The sequence below is a fragment of the Dysidea avara genome, chromosome 5 (assembly GCF_963678975.1).
Source record: "Dysidea avara chromosome 5, odDysAvar1.4, whole genome shotgun sequence".
Classification (NCBI taxonomy): Eukaryota; Metazoa; Porifera; class Demospongiae; order Dictyoceratida; family Dysideidae; genus Dysidea; species Dysidea avara.
In genome coordinates, this window is record NC_089276.1 from 7,861,305 (window position 1) to 7,882,148 (window position 20,844).

A 20,844-nucleotide genomic window follows, 5' to 3' on the forward strand; every position below is an offset into this window, starting at 1 on the left:
TGTGTGGATGTCTATTGTATTTGCAAGTTCCAAAGCCAGCCTATGGTTGGCCTTGTTACTTCCTCTTAACTTTTTTCCCTTTACTACAGGAATCATTGAAGACTATGAAGAACAGCTAAAATAAGATGATTTTTGAACGCGTGTATATCCCAATGATAGCTGGGTTGATTCAACTCAAATTAGGAATGGGAGATGCCCAACCCTGAGGAAGCTTCCTCAGCAGAAATAGTTAATTATACTGTTCAAGCACTATGGAGCTACGGATACTTGAAAACGGCATTTTCTGCTTCCAGCGTGTCGCCTGCCCACATTGGCCGCGCAACACATTTGATATAGGCTATATTCATAGTTTTTGTAGTACTCTAATAGAGCACACATTTTTTCTGAGCACTTCAATACAACGCATATAAAATGTTCTAGAATTTCCACTGGTAGATCAAGACACATGGTAGTGTGTCGTGCGGCCCAAGAAGCCGGCATTCAACACCATGAGTATATTGACAGGAAGAAAGAAAACGCCATTTTCACGCGTTCATAACTCTGTGCTGCCTTTACGAACCACTATGATTTTTGCTATGGACACGCCCGCCAACATCAGTACCCCACAAACCAACTTTCAGCAAAAGTGCTGCAAGCATTCCCAAAATATGAGACTTCAAAATTGGCTTAGTTTCTTCATTTTTTTCTTCGTCTTTTTGCACACTTACAAAAACTTTCATAAAACATGAATGCGATATCTGATTGCTTTGAAATTTGACATACAGAAAGGGGGTATAAAGGTGCATCTTGGTACCACGTTTGGCTGGAATACGATAAGCAGTCAAGGAGTTATTAGCAGTTATTCATGAAAAATAGTGCCAATATACTGTCACGCCTACAGGGTAAACCACTTATTAGAAGAAGCTGAAAATCGGTAAGTGGATAGGTTAACTATTGAACCCCTCAAACCTTTTGTGGGTTGAAAGAAACGAGTTAAAGACCACACAAAGATACAACGAAAATACCAACAATGTGTAACAATTACATGATCAAGATTAGCTAATAAAAATAACGAATACTTGCCATGCCACCTTAGTGGAATGATTGAAAATCGGTGTATAGATGGATTAATCACCTTAGAAAGGTTCTTCAAAAGTTGAGAAGAATCAGATTTAAAGCCACACAATTATAACACGAAATCCAACTTCGTGTAGCAAATGCGAGATCAAGATACTCTAATAGAGCAGTCACTCTAATAGAGCAGCCAGCCTGAAGAGAGATCAGCTAAAAACAAGTAACCCATCAACTACATTTCAAGTCGCCCTGTAGAAAGTTCAGCTAGAAATAAGTCACCCTGTAGAGAGTTCAGCTACAAAGAAACCAGAGTTCAGCTACAAACAAGTTACTCTGTAGAGAGATCAGCCAGAAACCAGTAACCTGTAGAGAGTTCAGCTGCAAAAACAAACCACCCTGTAGGAGAGGATCAACCAGACAAAGTAACCCTGTAGAGAGATCAGCTAGAAACAAATCGCCTTGTAAAGAGTTCAGCTACAAAGAACCACCCTGTAGAAAGTTCAGCTAAAAGCAAATCACCCTGTAGATACAAACAAGTTACCCTGTAGGGAAGAATTGGTATGTAATAAAATTAATATAATAAATTTGTATAATTACTGATAAAATCGAAAACAGTTAAGTATTGAAATCTACTTCAAATCTTTTTCTTCTTCCTGTAGTAAAGAAAAAAAGATAGGTTAAAACAACCCCTTTGGTTGGCTCTGGAATATACAAATACAAAAAGAAGTGATATCTAATCCAAAACAGCCAAGCTGTTAAAAAAAGAGTGGCCCTCAAAAACCATGGTAGAAAAAGGTGCCAATTTCACCTGAATTGTCATTATTAAAATTCTTACCATTAACATACCATCACAGCCATTTCTTGGCTGCAACCTTGGACTTCACATATTTTTTCACCATGGCTTTTTTGGGGGCCGCACTCTTTTTTACAGCTTGACTGTTTTGGATTGGATCTAAATGTCAAACAATTTTTCCAGGTTTCGAACCAGTGAACTCCACACTAGGGTTGGGCGATATACCGGTATGACGGTAACAAGGTGATATTACAGCTGGCAATAATCGATACCGCCTTGTTTTTGAAAAACCGCCATACCGGTATAAACGGTTATTGCGATATCATGGCAGGAATACAGCTGCAACTACACACTTACACGTGTTAACAACGCCATATTGTACTTGTCAATCAGTATTTCAGCCTCCTTGTACTAGCAAACAAGCCTAACCCATGCACTACTACACGAAACGACTCACTAATTATTAGAATACACGCGAGGCAAAGCACGTGTACCAGATAGAGCACTACTGTGATAGTGGGATAAAAGTTCTGGCTTCACATTAGTAAGTCTTAGTAAATTATCTGCTAGCTATATACATAGAAACTAGCTATGTCTCCTTCAAAATTTATGTGCACTCCATGCTATATGCACTCCATGTTAGGCTGGTTTTTCCAAACTCCTTGTAGTTGTGGTAGCTGGTAAACAAAGTTCACCCATGCAAATATACTGTGTAAACAGTTTTGAGTGTACTTGCTATAGTTCATTTAAATACCGTGATATTTGCAGTAATCGTGATAATAAGCTCCACAATAACCGTGGGAGGAAATTTTCAATATCGCCCAACCCTACTCCACACCTATACACCCAAGCCCTTTACCATTCTGCCACTGCTGTCAGTATTCTGCCACTGCTGTCAGTTGCTCACCTCACTTAACTTCTACCTTATAAATAAAATTTCTGGTTTAGTACACTAGAATGATAACTCGTACACATTTTTTTTACTTCTCAGTGACTGTTCTATAAGAGTATCTCGATTGTGCTTTTTTCACATGTTAGGTTTTGCTTTATATCTCCTTAGCTGATACTCTCAGTATTTTCAAAAGGTTTGCACTACAATAGTAACTTCATGTACAGACCGATTTTCAAGTTATTCCATCAAGTGGATTACCATGTAGGTGTGACAATCAATCGCTTTTGAAATTTTCAAAATCACGAATAATTCCGTTGTTCTTAGTTTGATCTATACAAAAATTGTGCTGTAAATGTGCTACATTATGGTCTTACTGCCCTCCAAATTTGAAGCAAATCGACTAAAGCACGCATGAATTATTTCAATTTTCTAAAGTGTACGAAAGATTATTCACGTAAGAAGATTAAAAGGAAAATACAAAGAAAATAAGACAAACTTTGAAGGCGCATATCCAGCTATGGCTGGGCAGATTCAACTCAACTTTGGAATAGGAGGTGCCCTACCCCAAGGACGTTTCCGCAGCAAAACTGGTTAATTTCCGTTCAGGCACTATTGAGCTATGAATGTGTGAAAACCGCATTTTCTTGGTTCCTGTAAAATACACAGTTGTCTGTTGCATGTCCGTACTAACTGTAATTGGTCGCACAACACACTATCATGTGTCCTGATATGTGCTTGAACCGTACACTGCAATTTAATGCATTTAGACTTTAAAGAATCATATGGATACTTAAATTGATTGCATGTACATCAGCACTGTGATGTAAACTGTGGCAAGTAGAGTTTTACCTCAGTGAAAGGTATATGCTAATAATTGCAGCTAGTGGAATAAATAACATTGAAAATAACTGGTACTGTATTGGAAACTAATTTGGACACCGAGTCTTGGACACAGACATGGACACACAGGTCTTACTTGAAAGATCAAATACTCTAATAGAACAGTAGCATGTGCCCAGTGAGTATGGCACTATTATTAATGTGTTGTAGAAAACACTAAACAAAGTGACGTTCACAAAAATGTTACCACTCAAAATCATACCATGACAAAAATACCTTTGCAGAAAGCAAATCTGTGACATGAAATAGTGTACTACAGAGTCCAAGTGCCACATCACAGAAATTGTCATTTTATGTTGCAATAATTGCAGTCACACGTGACACGCATTTTTATAGTTCTGTGTATTCACTCACTTCATCTTGCTATTTGCTTGTATCTAAAGAGACTCTTGTTGTCATCTCTTTCATGCAAAGCAGAGAATATTAAAGGGCCTTATGCAGAGAATATTAGGGCTTCATGCAAAGAATATTAAAAGACTTGGATTACAGGTGCATGACAACTGTAAATGTAGTTTCAACTGTCTGATTAGTAATCACACTGGTAGTTTAATGCAAAAGGAAATGAATAGCTTATTCTATTCCTTATAGTTGCTCCATTCAATGCTACAATTACTGAAGTAGTAGTCATCAATATGGTCACCTACACATGTTATGCTGATGGTGGTCCTGGCAATACCTATGAGTGGTTACGACTAAGGGACAATTCAGTAGTGTCTTCTATGCAGGAACTGACACTGGACAATACAAATCCATTGGATGGTGGTGACTATCAGTGTACCATCACTAATAATGCTGGTGAAACTACTGCCATGACTACTCTCAATGGTGAGCATGATTACTCTATTGGGTTTAGAATACAATTGCACTTAGGTTTACATATAATTATAAACATACAAAAAGTAGTTTGTCCTTATGTCTGTAAGTAACAACTAATGCTGTGTTCAGGTGTTGCAAGGAATTTCATGTTTTGTGTAAATACTTCTGGAGTAAATCTTATTTTATGACAATGTACATATATGACCAAATTTTACAAAACCAGGCTTCCACATACATGCGATTCTTTGATTCTGACCAACTGTAATGTGACCTGTCAGCATGCTATTGACTTGAAAAATTCACTCAGTGCTTTCATAACATTACGAAATGAAAGGTCAAATCTGAAGCTAATGGCATATTCCTACATCAAGTTGTGACCTCTCAATGTCACGCAACTGGATGTGGTGGAAGCTTGGTACATGTTATGCAGAAAATGTTAATATTCCAAACCATTGGTATGTGAGTGCTAATGGATTTAATGCTCTGAGTAGTTGCTTGACTGATTGCAAGTGTATACATCATTACTCCTATCAATGCACTAATGCCATTCTTCAACCAATGCAAGTGGGCTTGCATGGTGTTCTGCTCCCACCATTAATTATATTTTATATTGTTTATGGATGGTTGTGTTTTCTCTTTTCGTAGTGGCTGCAATGATAGTGTCTAGTCCACAGACACAGAATGTTGCAGCTGGACAGTCATTCATGCTAACATGTAATGCTACAGGTTATCCAGTTCCTACCATAGAGTGGAGACAGAATGGCACATCCTATACCAGCAGAGACCCATCAGTGATCACAATTACACCAACAGATGAACTACGATCTAATAGTAGTGTTATCACTGTCACTAATGCTACTACTAGTGATACAGGACTATACCAGTGTGTAGCTACTAATGTAGTAGGTACTGACACACAGGATGCTACAGTTGTTGTGCGAGGTTAGTGTGTATATCTATAACTATTGTTAGACCATTTTAAAAGAATGTACATGCCCACAGTTAGACTGTCAGCTGGCTACTCTAATTGTGTGGTTGGTGGTTTGTTCAAGCCAGTTAGAAACACTAACATGGCATTGGCATAAAAGTTGCACTGGATCTAATCGATGTAAAAAAAAACCTTGTTAGCCCAGCTAAGCAAGCTCACTGCTCTGTGAAGCAGGGGCATAGCTAAGGGTGGGCATGGGCAGGCATTTACCCAACCATCACAGTTTCTTGCCCAACCATCACAAACTTTTGCCCAACCATCACAAACTTTTGCCCAACCATCACAAATAGCTTAAGATTCACGCGAGGATTCACAGCAGCACACAAAACAACCTTACTTTAATACTGTAAAGCATAAACGTGTACCTCATTTGTTGAACCATAACTTCGAAGAAGGGATCGAGATATGGCGTATCATGTGATCCATTACACGGAAAATCCCTTGGGAAGTCCCTATAATTACACTTCATGTAGATGCACGTGCCACGCTTCTTGACGTGTTCGAAATTTAAAATGGAGTCGAAGTGTGGTACACCATAGATAGTATATTCTCCGTACCGAGAATATACTATCTATGGGTACACTATAGTCGTGGTACTGTATCTCTAAGTCACAGCAGTGACAGTGAGTGATAATCGTCAGTAGGATTCAGTGTGGATGGTGCTGGCAGCAAAATATTTTGTTTCAGTGGACTTGTCAAGCGTATTTTTTGATACAGAAAGTACCATATAGCCTAATTTACTGCTGATGAAAGAAAATGAGACAATGTACTCTTCTAGATAACAATAATGGCATATGCAATGGAGCTGGAAATGGAGAAAAGGTCAAGTCATTATAAAGTGTCACGTGCACAATTTGTACTGATTAATCGAGTTGTGGTTTACACCAGATTCATGCAAATGTACATTGGCTGCTATAAGCCTGGGACGAAGTTTTCTTGGTATGCTGACATTTGTGATAAGACTCATTATAGCTAGTTCATAAATTAGCGCTCCAGCCTTCATTTGGGGCCATGTGGCATTTACTTGGAAAAAAACAGTACATATTGCTGTGGTGGTTGGTCTGTAAGCTATGTTGATTGTAGGAAATATGTGATGAACTGTTTGCATTGTTGGATCTTGTAGGTTCAGCAGTTTGATGTCACGTGATGTTTGGCAACGACGATCATCGGTGAATGCCTGCCCTACAAGTTTAATGGAATAGCATATAGCTAGTAAATCTTTGCATGCATGCAAACAGCATTAATTTTGTTTACACTATACCATAGGTAGCTGTAGGCTTTGTGTGCATACACTTTTCATATTTTTCTTTGATGATGTCTCACATGAAAGAGAGCGTGTTTCTTGTGTGTGTAGTTAAGTTGATGTTATGCCCAACCATCAAATATTGGCTGGCTACGCCCCTGCTGTGAAGCTCCTCATGATTGGATGGGTCATTGTGCTGAAGTGCGATAGAATTCCCTAACTAAATTCCCTTGTGGGTGGCACCAACAATTAATGAATTTATGTAAAAATTGAGGTTTTAATTTTCATTGATGCAGCAAACTACAAAATTTTGATGCAATTTTTTTTCTGGTTATGGTATTCTATACAGCATACTTGCTTTCCACCAAATTATTATAACTAATAGGCATTTTTTATTGTTAAGCACCCCGGAATCCACCCAAGCCAGCCCACTAATGCAGCATGGTACTGCATTAATTAGTTCACATTGCAAACTGTTCCATGTGATATCCATACTATAGAAGCAGGGTTTTACAAGTATTACAATAGATTGATAATGTATAAATTACTATCAGCTATGCTACTAACAACTTTCATTAAAACATTTTATTTTCTCTCTGAGGCCTTATATCTGCAATTTGAAGTAGTTGCATGACATGTATCTCCATGTTACAAATTTCTTTGTATCAGACCTTGTTGGAACTCACTGTTGTATGTGTCTCATCCTTCAGTTGCTCCATACAATGTGGTCATCATGGGTGATAACACATATGATAATGGAGATCAGTTAGAGTTGAACTGTTCATCAGAGGGTGGACCAGACTTACAATACAGTTGGAGCAGGACTAATACATTCTCAGCCACCACAACTACTAACACCAACACCCTTACTATTAATGATCTAGCTACAGTTGATGGAGGGGAGTACACTTGTACTGTAACTAATGATGCTGGGACTAGTATGCTTACCATCACTGTGTATGGTGAGTTGAAATTCTGGTGTACAGGCTGTGTTTTTACCCGTACTTAATCATAATCACGATCATAATCAATATGCATTTCATATCTGCAAGGTTATACGATGCGTAAAGTTTATAAACTGGCCACAGTTCATTTATGGGTATACCTAGTTTCCTGAAATTGATTAAGTGTCTGTGAGTACTTGTGTCTGTCAGCACCCACGAAATTAAACTAAGACATAGAGGAATTATTTTTCCTATTTAAAGGTGGCATTATAGCAGATATGGCTTTCCTCAGAGTCGTTGACAGGTTGGTTGGAGGGGGGGGGGGGGTGGGGGTGGGTGGTATTTAGTCATGGGAATCACTTTTTGGGACCCACATTTGTAGGCCCAAGTCAATAATTGTACAGTATATTAACTTCAGGATTAAGATGCTCTAATAGAACAGTCACCCCAATATAACAGTGAAGTAAATATTGAGTTATAGTAGCTACTCTAACAAACTGTTAGAATCAGTATTACATGAAGACACACAGTAATGTGTCAATACCATATGTGGCCAAGAAAGCCAGCATGCCAAACCATGAGTTTATTTGCAGGAAGAAAGAAAACGCGATTTTCACACATACGTAGCTTTGTGCTCCCATCTCAAATTGGAATCATATTTATACTGCAAATTCCCCATACCTTCAGCACTCAAATATCAAATTTGAGCAAGATTGCTTAACACTATTTTGAAATACAAGCCCTCAAAGTTCAGCTTAATTTCTTCGTGATTTTTTTGGGGGGGGGGGAGGGGGTTGGGAGTTTAGATGTTTTTTGTTTGCACATTTTACAAAAGTGACAAACCATTATAAAATGCAAATGCATAGCTTGATTCTCTTGAACTTTAATTTGGTGTGCATGAGAAATCAAGATACTCTAATAATACAGTCACTGCAAAAAAGCATTCTAATAGTAATTATGCATACCTAACTTACCTTGTTACAAAACACTAGTGCAAGCACTTTATATAGCCATAGCCATGAACTAGCAAGACCACAATTATAAAGTAATTATCAGTATATATACCACACCTGTGGTTGAGATCAAAAGCGCCGCGCTGTGGTATATAACTGATATACCACGCTCTGTGGGTACGCTTACCATATATGGTGTAACTTCACACATTCCGCGAAATCCTTATCTAAACGGTAAACAAGTCTCTAATAACAAGCGCCTAAATCAACCAACAATTATTCACCTCAGGAACTGGAACAAGTTTCGATGAACTCTTGTCTCCTTCATGGATAACTCACTCATCGCGACTATGTGGGCATGGCACCACTAAAAGTGTAAAACGTCTGATCCATCAAGCATTTCTATTGATTTCCATCTCCAGGAGGTGCTGTTTCACTATAACTTACTATCTATAATCGTTTTCATCTACTGGGGTGTAGTTATAACACGATCACTCGGGATATGATTAAATATACGCACTCTCACTCGAACGCTGCACGCTCTCGTGAATCGTGCGTATATTTTAGTCATATCCCTCGTAAGCGTGTTATAACTATAAATTATTATGGCTTGTAGTGATCTGCGATATGTGATATATATATCGAAATATTGTGATAATTTTTTTTAATATCGTGATATGATATAGAATCTTTATATCATGATATAAGCCTAGGTATAGATTTTAGCTATAATCAGAAAAATGTATCAAAGATGCCATTGTACACTGTACTTTTTTGATAAAAGAGCTTGCAGTGTTATATGCTAGTCATGCACCAGGTTGTATTGTACTTCTAGTACATCACTGCTACAAGTGTCATCAGTGTAAATACACTAGCTGAGTGATGAGTTGTATATCGTGATATGTACCACTCTGCGTGGGCAGTTCAAAGGCACCGCCAGTGCCACAATTTGTATATTGCACTGCTGCAGACCGCAGCGAGTGCATTATAACTTATAACGCACTGGTTGTGGTTTTGTAGACCACAACGAGTGCATTATAAGTTATATTGCACCGACCACAGTGCAATATACAGATATTGCACTGGCTGCGGTTTTGTGCAGCATAGCACAAGTGCCGGTGGCGAAGACCACTACGACACCTCACCTAATAGGTGGAAAGACACTTCACAGATCACTCGAATTCTTTTATAGCCTGACATGTAAAGGTCGATTGTGGGCCATAGCGTCACCAATACGTATAATGTTTACAAGCAGCCAATGGCGATCGAAAAATCCAACACGGGTGGCCACAACTCTAGTCTACATATATATAAACGTACTTATACACCTTACTAGTCTGGTGCCATCTTAGCTCAGATTAAACTGTAGTCCACTTCGACAATGACTCAATACTAAAACAAATATATTCTAAATAATACTAACCTTTACGTTCGATTGTGGTAACCAGTTTTGTCATGCCACCAGATTTGAGTTTAGCCAGTGTGAATAATCAGAATTAGACTAGTATCGTTTATTAGTTAGGTTTTGTTTACTTAAACCGTCTATTTAGCTGCTTTTTTTCGCTCGAGAGAATCACTATGGCGATTAGTCTGGTGCTTAGTCTATATGGCACGCTGGCATGCTGAACACTACATGATGAGAGTCGAACAGCGAATGCAGGTTAGTGATATAACCCATAGCGTACTAGCTTTCAATATCTCAGGTGGCTGCAGTACTGCAGGGGGAACGTCATCGCAACGTCCGGCTTGGTTACCCACAATCGATGTTAGAAACCTAGCCTTTATAAGTGTTACAGCTGTCTTGTGAGACTCTCCCCACCTATTAGGTGAGTGGTACATAACAGTTATACAACGTGCACTCGTGCTCTGCCTGTATAAACGCACTTGCCTTCGGGCCTAACGGCCCTCAGGCTCATGCGTTTATATCAGGCAGAGCACTCATGGCCATTGTATAACTATATAATATATTGTATCGTGATATGTTGTGTGCAATAATTGTGATAAGAAAATATCCTATATCGCACACCACTAATGGCTTTGGTATCAATCGGATTGATTTTTTCCTGTATTGGTGAGCACTTGACTTTGTTTTTTATAATTGTCATTGTATCTGTAGGCAAGAAGAAAATTGTGTAAAAACAAGCCTCAAAGCCAGTTTATGGTTAGAAGGCGGTGGCCATGAAATGGCAGCATTGATGTTAATAATAGAATACATTTATCATCAATATCATTACAGCCATTAAAAGGCAGCCACCTTTGATTTCACAACTTTTTTCACCCAGACTTTTTGAAGGCTGCACCCTTTTATACAGCTTGGCTGTTTTGCATGGATTCAATTTCAGAGGATATAGTGTTAAAAAATTTCCTAGGTGGTATGTATTTGGCAGAAAGCTTACAATAAAATTCAACTTGAGATATTCTCTTGGTGGCCATGGTTTTTCTGTGTGCTGCAATTTCCCAATGAACTACATTATAGGTCACACTAATTCGCTCAGTATAACACTGTATGTTAAACTTATGAGTAACTACACCTCAAAATAATTGTTATGAACTTATGAGCTTAGTTATATTGTTTATTGACTGGTTTACTACTGTGTGTGTGTTACCCTGTACAGTTGCTCCATACAATGTGGTCATCATGGGTGATAACACATATGATAATGGAGATCAGTTAGAGTTGAACTGTTCATCAGAGGGTGGACCAGACTTACAATACAGTTGGAGCAGGACTAATACATTCTCAGCCACCACAACTACTAACACCAACACCCTTACTATTAATGATCTAGCTACAGTTGATGGAGGGGAGTACACTTGTACTGTAACTAATGATGCTGGGACTAGTATGCTTACCATCACTGTGTATGGTGAGTTGAAATTCTGGTGTACAGGCTGTGTCTTTACCCGTACTTAATCATAATCACGATCATAATCAATATGTATTTCATATCTGCAAGGTTATACGATGCGTAAAGTTTATAAACTGGCCACAGTTCATTTATGGGTATACCTAGTTTCCTGAAATTGATTATGTGTCTGTGAGTACTTGTGTCTGTCAGCACCCACGAAATTAAACTAAGAGATAGAGGAATTATTCTTCCTATTTAAAGGTGGCATTATAGCAGATATGGCTTTCCTCAGAGTCGTTGATAGGTTGGTTTGGGGGGGGGGGGGGTGGTATTTAGTCATGGGAATCACTTTTTGGGACCCACATTTGTAGGCCCAAGTCAATAATTGTACAGTATATTAACTTCAGGATTAAGATACTCTAATAGAACAGTCACCCCAATATAACAGTGAAGTAAATATTGAGTTATAGTAGCTACTCTAACAAACTGTTAGAATCAGTATTACATGAAGACACACAGTAATGTGTCAATACCATATGTGGCCAAGAAAGCCAGCATGCCACACCATGAGTTTATTTGCAGGAAGAAAGAAAACGCAATTTTCACACATACGTAGCTTTGTGATCCCATCTCAAATTGGAATCATATTTATACTGCAAATTCCCCATACCTTCAGCACTCAAATATCAAATTTGAGCAAGATTGCTTAACACTATTTTGAAATACAAGCCCTCAAAGTTCAGCTTAATTTCTTCGTGTTTTTTTGGGGGGGGGGGGTTGGGAGTTTAGATTTTTTTTGTTTGCACATTTTACAAACTTGACAAACCATTATAAAATGCAAATGCATAGCTTGATTCTCTTGAACTTTAATTTGGTGTGCATGAGAAATCAAGATACTCTAATAATACAGTCACTGCAAAAAAACATTCTAATAGTAATTATGCATACCTAACTTACCTTGTTACAAAACACTAGTGCAAGCACTTTATATAGCCATAGCCATGAACTAGCAAGACCACAATTATAAAGTAATTATCAGTATATATACCACACCTGTGGTTGAGATCAAAAGCGCCGCGCTGTGGTATATAACTGATATACCACGCTTTGTGGCTACGCTTACCATATATGGTGTAACTTCACACATTCCGCGAAATCCTTATCTAAACGGTAAACAAGTCTCTAATAACAAGCGCCTAAATCAACCAATAATTATTCACCTCAGGAACTGGAACAAGTTTCGATGAACTCTTGTCTCCTTCATGGATAACTCACTCATCGCGACTATGTGGGCATGGCACCACTAAAAGTGTAAAACGTCTGATCCATCAAGCATTTCTATTGATTTCCATCTCCAGGAGGTGCTGTTTCACTATAACTTACTATCTATAATCGTTTTCATCTACTGGGGTGTAGTTATAACACGATCACTCGGGATATGACTAAATATACGCACTCTCACTCGAACGCTGCACGCTCTTGTGAATCGTGCGTATATTTTAGTCATATCCCTCGTAAGCGTGTTATAACTATAAATTATTATGGCTTGTAGTGATCTGCGATATGTGATATATATATCGAAATATTGTGATAATTTTTTTTAATATCGTGATATGATATAGAATCTTTATATCATGATATAAGCCTAGGTATAGATTTTAGCTATAATCAGAAAAATGTACCAAAGATGTCATTGTACACTGTACTTTTTTGATAAAAGAGCTTGCAGTGTTATATGCTAGTCATGCACCAGGTTGTATTGTACTTCTAGTACATCACTGCTACAAGTGTCATCAGTGTAAATACACTAGCTGAGTGATGAGTTGTATATCGTGATATATATTGTATCGTGATATGTTGTGTGCAATAATCGTGATAAGAAAATATCCTATATCGCACACCACTAATGGCTTTGGTATCAATCGGATTGATTTTTTCCTGTATTGGTGAGCACTTGACTTTGTTTTTTATAATTGTCATTGTATCTGTAGGCAAGAAGAAAATTGTGTAAAAACAAGCCTCAAAGCCAGTTTATGGTTAGAAGGCGGTGGCCATGAAATGGCAGCATTGATGTTAATAATAGAATACATTTATCATCAATATCATTACAGCCATTAAAAGGCAGCCACCTTTGATTCCACAACTTTTTTCACCCAGACTTTTTGAAGGCTGCACCCTTTTATACAGCTTGGCTGTTTTGCATGGATTCAATTTCAGAGGATATAGTGTTAAAAAATTTCCTAGGTGGTATGTATTTGGCAGAAAGCTTACAATAAAATTCAACTTGAGATTCTCTTGGTGGCCATGGTTTTTCTGTGTGCTGCAATTTCCCAATGAACTACATTATAGGTCACACTAATTCGCTCAGTATAACACTGTATGTTAAACTTATGAGTAACTACACCTCAAAATAATTGTTATGAACTTATGAGCTTAGTTATATTGTTTATTGACTGGTTTACTACTGTGTGTGTGTGTTACCCTGTACAGTTGCTCCATACAATGTGGTCATCATGGGTGATAACACATATGATAATGGAGATCAGTTAGAGTTGAACTGTTCATCAGAGGGTGGACCAGACTTACAATACAGTTGGAGCAGGACTAATACATTCTCAGCTACCACAACTACTAACACCAACACCCTTACTATTAATGATCTAGCTACAGTTGATGGAGGGGAGTACACTTGTACTGTAACTAATGATGCTGGGACTAGTATGCTTACCATCACTGTGTATGGTGAGTTGAAATTCTGGTGTACAGGCTGTGTCTTTACCCGTACTTAATCATAATCACGATCATAATCAATATGTATTTCATATCTGCAAGGTTATACGATGCGTAAAGTTTATAAACTGGCCACAGTTCATTTATGGGTATACCTAGTTTCCTGAAATTGATTATGTGTCTGTGAGTACTTGTGTCTGTCAGCACCCACGAAATTAAACTAAGAGATAGAGGAATTATTCTTCCTATTTAAAGGTGGCATTATAGCAGATATGGCTTTCCTCAGAGTCGTTGATAGGTTGGTTTGGGGGGGGGGGGTGGTATTTAGTCATGGGAATCACTTTTTGGGACCCACATTTGTAGGCCCAAGTCAATAATTGTACAGTATATTAACTTCAGGATTAAGATACTCTAATAGAACAGTCACCCCAATATAACAGTGAAGTAAATATTGAGTTATAGTAGCTACTCTAACAAACTGTTAGAATCAGTATTACATGAAGACACACAGTAATGTGTCAATACCATATGTGGCTAAGAAAGCCAGCATGCCACACCATGAGTTTATTTGCAGGAAGAAAGAAAACGCAATTTTCACACATACGTAGCTTTGTGATCCCATCTCAAATTGGAATCATATTTATACTGCAAATTCCCCATACCTTCAGCACTCAAATATCAAATTTGAGCAAGATTGCTTAACACTATTTTGAAATACAAGCCCTCAAAGTTCAGCTTAATTTCTTCGTGTTTTTTTGGGGGGGGGTTGGGAGTTTAGATTTTTTTTGTTTGCACATTTTACAAACTTGACAAACCATTATAAAATGCAAATGCATAGCTTGATTCTCTTGAACTTTAATTTGGTGTGCATGAGAAATCAAGATACTCTAATAATACAGTCACTGCAAAAAAACATTCTAATAGTAATTATGCATACCTAACTTACCTTGTTACAAAACACTAGTGCAAGCACTTTATATAGCCATAGCCATGAACTAGCAAGACCACAATTATAAAGTAATTATCAGTATATATACCACACCTGTGGTTGAGATCAAAAGCGCCGCGCTGTGGTATATAACTGATATACCACGCTCTGTGGGTACGCTTACCATATATGGTGTAACTTCACACATTCCGCGAAATCCTTATCTAAACGGTAAACAAGTCTCTAATAACAAGCGCCTAAATCAACCAACAATTATTCACCTCAGGAACTGGAACAAGTTTCGATGAACTCTTGTCTCCTTCATGGATAACTCACTCATCGCGACTATGTGGGCATGGCACCACTAAAAGTGTAAAACGTCTGATCCATCAAGCATTTCTATTGATTTCCATCTCCAGGAGGTGCTGTTTCACTATAACTTACTATCTATAATCGTTTTCATCTACTGGGATGTAGTTATAACACGATCACTCGGAATATGACTAAATATACGCACTCTCACTCGAACGCTGCACGCTCTCGTGAATCGTGCGTATATTTTAGTCATATCCCTCGTAAGCGTGTTATAACTATAAATTATTATGGCTTGTAGTGATCTGCGATATGTGATATATATATCGAAATATTGTGATAATTTTTTTTAATATCGTGATATGATATAGAATCTTTATATCATGATATAAGCCTAGGTATAGATTTTAGCTATAATCAGAAAAATGTACCAAAGATGTCATTGTACACTGTACTTTTTTGATAAAAGAGCTTGCAGTGTTATATGCTAGTCATGCACCAGGTTGTATTGTACTTCTAGTACATCACTGCTACAAGTGTCATCAGTGTAAATACACTAGCTGAGTGATGAGTTGTATATCGTGATATATATTGTATCGTGATATGTTGTGTGCAATAATCGTGATAAGAAAATATCCTATATCGCACACCACTAATGGCTTTGGTATCAATCGGATTGATTTTTTCCTGTATTGGTGAGCACTTGACTTTGTTTTTTATAATTGTCATTGTATCTGTAGGCAAGAAGAAAATTGTGTAAAAACAAGCCTCAAAGCCAGTTTATGGTTAGAAGGCGGTGGCCATGAAATGGCAGCATTGCTGTTAATAATAGAATACATTTATCATCAATATCATTACAGCCATTTAAAGGCAGCCACCTTTGATTTCACAACTTTTTTCACCCAGACATTTTGAAGGCTGCACCCTTTTATACAGCTTGGCTGTTTTGCATGGATTCAATTTCAGAGGATATAGTGTTAAAAAATTTCCTAGGTGGTATGTATTTGGCAGAAAGCTTACAATAAAATTCAACTTGAGATTCTCTTGGTGGCCATGGTTTTTCTGTGTGCTGCAATTTCCCAATAAACTACATTATAGGTCACACTAATTCGCTCAGTATAACACTGTATGTTAAACTTATGAGTAACTACAGCTCAAAATAATTGTTATGAACTTATGAGCTTAGTTATATTGTTTATTGACTGGTTTACTACTGTGTGTGTGTTACCCTGTACAGTTGCTCCATACAATGTGGTCATCATGGGTGATAACACATATGATAATGGAGATCAGTTAGAGTTGAACTGTTCATCAGAGGGTGGACCAGACTTAGAATACAGTTGGAGCAGGACTAATACATTCTCAGCCACCACAACTACTAACGCCAACACCCTTACTATTAGTGATCTAGCTACAGTTGATGGAGGGGATTACACTTGTACTGTCACTAATGATGCTGGAACTAGTATGAACACCAGCACTGTTTATGGTGAGTTGAGATTTCATAGCCATTCAACAGGTTTTTTCAAGCCACCACATTACATTTGTTGAATTAGTTCTCATAGAACCATACAAGCTGACAAGTGTACGAGTGTACGGTCATAATGTATAGTTGGGCTTGTAATGTTGTGTCATTAAGTATAGTAGTGCTTACTAGTAAGGATCACAATAGTTTGTGTTGTGTACTGACCAGAAACCAGCCTCACATTACATTCATGGTACCTTGGCAGTATTGGTTGGGTTCCTAAACTCAAATATTCTTTCGATGCTAATGACCCAAAATGCTTCCAATGAGTTTCTGTAATCAAACTAATTTTTAAACCAAACATTTGCCTGGTTTCCTGAAGTTGTTTTCAGAAAATTGTGTGTTGTGTGTTTCTTTGTTTGTACACACCCACACTTGTGCGGCAAAGAAGCTTTATGCCAGCATGAGAGACCTTGTACTAAACTTACAGGCAGGTATGAAAAGAGATCTACATTTGTGTTTACATAATTACAGAAGCCTTGTAAATATATTTACAAATTTCAAAAGTTTGTCTACACTTCTAGCTATAACATTACTGAAACATGGTTAAATTCTATAATAGCAGATAGTGAAATTCTTCCTGCTGGCTTTACTATATATTGTTCAGATAGAAACACTAGGGGTGGAGGAGTACTTTTAGCTATCAGTAATTTTGTTTCCAGCCAACTTGTAGATTACCCTGATAACCTAGAATCGATCGTTTTGATCGTTGTACTTGTCAGACTAAACAATCCAATTCGAATTTGCTTACTATATAACCCTCCTAATGCTTCTACTAACTACAGACTAATCTAATGTAATATCTTGAGAACCTTACTGCTGATCCTATGCCACTTGTCATAATGGGTAATTTCAATATCCCAGATGTGAACTGGGCCACTTTAATGGGTCAACTAGTTTTTCTTCACAACTGTGTGACTTAGTGTTTCAGTGTAACTTACTGCAGATAATCAACTGCCCAACACATATCCATGGTAATGTACTTGACCTTGTATTTACCAACTGTAATGATGCTATTAATTCATTCTCTGTTTATATGGACGATTCAATATCCAATCATTATTAGTATCCTTAACAATGTCATTCTACTCTACTCATTCTGGTTACAAACCATCAAATTATGTATATGACTTTTCAAAGGCAGACTATGATGGTTTATGTCAATTTCTCCTAACTAACTAGTTATTTTGTACTGATGTTAATGAAGCATGGACCATCATCAAACAAACAATTATTACAGGGATGGATCAGTTTATTCCAAAAGTCAGGTTGAGATCCTCTCAATGTCCCTAATGGTTTAATGCTCATATAAGACACCAAAATCAATGAGGTGAAGGTTACGACATTTCTTTATGCCTGCCCTTAATCGCTTAATCTGTGCAGAAGATAACTTACAATCTGGGTTACAAACTACCAAATCAAACTACAAGCAAAGTCTAGTAGACAATTTTGCCAAGCATAGAGACCCTAAAATATTTCACTATATCAAGAGCCTGTCTAAATCAAGATTGTTACCTGCAGTTCTGAAACATAACTCCATTACAACAGAGAAAAGCAGATATGTTCAATTACTACTTTTTCTCCATGTTTACTGATAGTGCTGCTGACTTACCTATGCTACCTGAATTAAACAGCTTAATATCTGATATATCAATTAATTTGAACAAACTATTTGAAGTACTAAATGTCCTTCAAACTACCAAAGCTTCCGGTGCAGATAATATTGGCCCTTCAGTATTAAAGAATTGTGCAGCAACCGTTAAATTTCCTTTTCTCTCTGTCTCTAAAAAATGTAAGTGCCTTCAGAGTGGAAGCACCACACAATTTTACCAGTGTTTAAAGGTGACAAATCCAGTGTTACCAATTATTGACTTATTTCACTATCAAGTAATATTTCAAAGGTCCTCAAACAGATTGTATACAACAAATATTACAAGTTTATTCATATCTTATATCACATCAACAGTACGGATTTTAGAAACAAGTTCACGTTACAGCAACTACTGCTTTATTTTAATGATCTAAAGACCAAAAAGACTGCATTTATTTGTGACCCGCTGAGCAAAATTTCACACATTCCTCAAATTCCAGTTTATTTGCTACTCTGCTATCTATAGTAACAAAGGAGTGAACAGCCAAAGTTTCAGTCTTTTGTGATGAATATTCTCGGAGTTATAGCGCTAGACAGTTAGAGCAGGAACAAACTCGATTTATACAGCAAAAATATGGCGAATGAAATACAGGCGCATATTTAATCATCATAACTCACGACTGAAACAAGCTACGAAGATGAGGTTTGGCTCCATCTGTTCACCATGAACTGGCACATCGATAAAGATATAGTTTGTTCTGTGTATGTCTCTGTGTGGACAAAGAAGAAGTCCATTTCAGCAATTAAATGACGACAGTAAACTTTATTTCTACCGCACCGTAAATTAGCACCCATAACACATGTACCATACACTGTAAAAACATGAAACTAAGGTTTTCTTACTCCCAATGAACAGGAGAATCTGGTGGTATACAGGTTTTTATTGATTTGAGTTCTATTTTCGGTACATACCAAAGTGATTAAAATTAGTATAAAATTTTTATGTAGCATGCAGGGGGTCCACAACTCCTTTGAAATCTTGTACAGCCTCTATGAAATCTTGTTGAAATCTCAAATCTTAGCTGATTTTGAAATCTCAAATCTTGAAAAATTGTTGCAAAATTCTGTATATTTTACGTATACTTTTGTTAATCCAACAACTGAATGTGTTACTGTATAATACTCTCAATAGCAGCTTGATGTATTATATTGATATACGTCAAGCGATTAGCCAATAGAATTAGTATTACACTTGTTTGTCAAGGTTCCTTGACAAAAATCTATAATACTAATTTGATTGGCTAGAATAGTGTGGTGTGTTTCTATTAGAAGTAAATGTCCGACTTGACAACTATTGTTACCATAGTGATAGATGCCCCAAGGTATAACACAATATGGTTGCTTAGCAACGGTTGCTATGTAACCGTTGCTAAGACAAAACTCATTTTGAGACCATAGCAACGGTTGCCATGCAACGGTTGCTAAGTGTGATTGGTCTTTTGCAGTGGTTATTTTTGAATTTCTGTTGCCTAGTAACAGTTGCTATGGTTGTCGGATTAATTTGCAATAGGACAGATGGCTGTGGTATTCGGGATTAATAGTTCTCGCATTGTAAACAGGAAGGAAATAGTGCTCGGCTTCGCCTCGCACTATTTTACTCCTTCCTGTTTACAATGCTCGCACTATTAATCCCGAATATCACAGCCATCCGTCCTATTACATATACATATTCAGCATTACGTGTGCTATGCCCTATAACTTCTGTATGGCCTCTAGAGATTGAAATCTTTACTCACTAAAGTTTTCATACATTTCCGGATACTTAGCATCACGTGATCTATTTATTCTAGATACCATGAAATTTATTTGCTCTGGAATCTTGAAATCTTACCATAATTTTTTGAAATCTTAGGAGAAGTTGAAGATTTGAAATCTCGTACAGGGTTTTTACAAGTTGCGGACTCCTCGGTAGTATGCATATTTTTACCCAGTTTATTTCGTACGTTTTTCTAGCAAAATAGAATTTTGCAAAAACAGCCAATTTTTGCTCAGCGAATCACACTTAGACTTCTCTAAAGCCTTTGACAGTGTCCCACACAATAAAATTATTATCAAAGTTATGGTTTGTAGGATCACTGGTAACTTATGGCCTTGGTTTCATTCATATTTGACTTCTCACTACTAATATGTGTCTATTAATGGCTGCCTTTCCGATATCCTACCTGTTAAGTCTGGCGTTCCACAAGGCAGCATATTAGCCTCATTACTATTAATTTACATAAATGATATATCTCCTGTTGTGGAACAATCAACCTTATTTAAGTTTG

At 37.4% G+C, this 20,844-nt stretch overlaps 1 protein-coding gene across 1 annotated transcript in view; it reads left to right on the forward strand.

Moving 5' to 3' along the window:
• Window positions 1-20,844, forward strand: part of LOC136255605 (uncharacterized) — a 129,947-nt gene that overhangs the window by 18,667 nt on the left and 90,436 nt on the right. Inside the window, exons 3-8 of the mRNA XM_066048407.1 lie at window positions 4,227-4,463; window positions 5,100-5,396; window positions 7,396-7,647; window positions 11,198-11,449; window positions 13,922-14,173; window positions 16,639-16,890. Coding sequence (XP_065904479.1) covers window positions 4,227-4,463; window positions 5,100-5,396; window positions 7,396-7,647; window positions 11,198-11,449; window positions 13,922-14,173; window positions 16,639-16,890 — 1,542 coding nt within the window. The remainder of the gene's footprint in view (window positions 1-4,226; window positions 4,464-5,099; window positions 5,397-7,395; window positions 7,648-11,197; window positions 11,450-13,921; window positions 14,174-16,638; window positions 16,891-20,844) is intronic.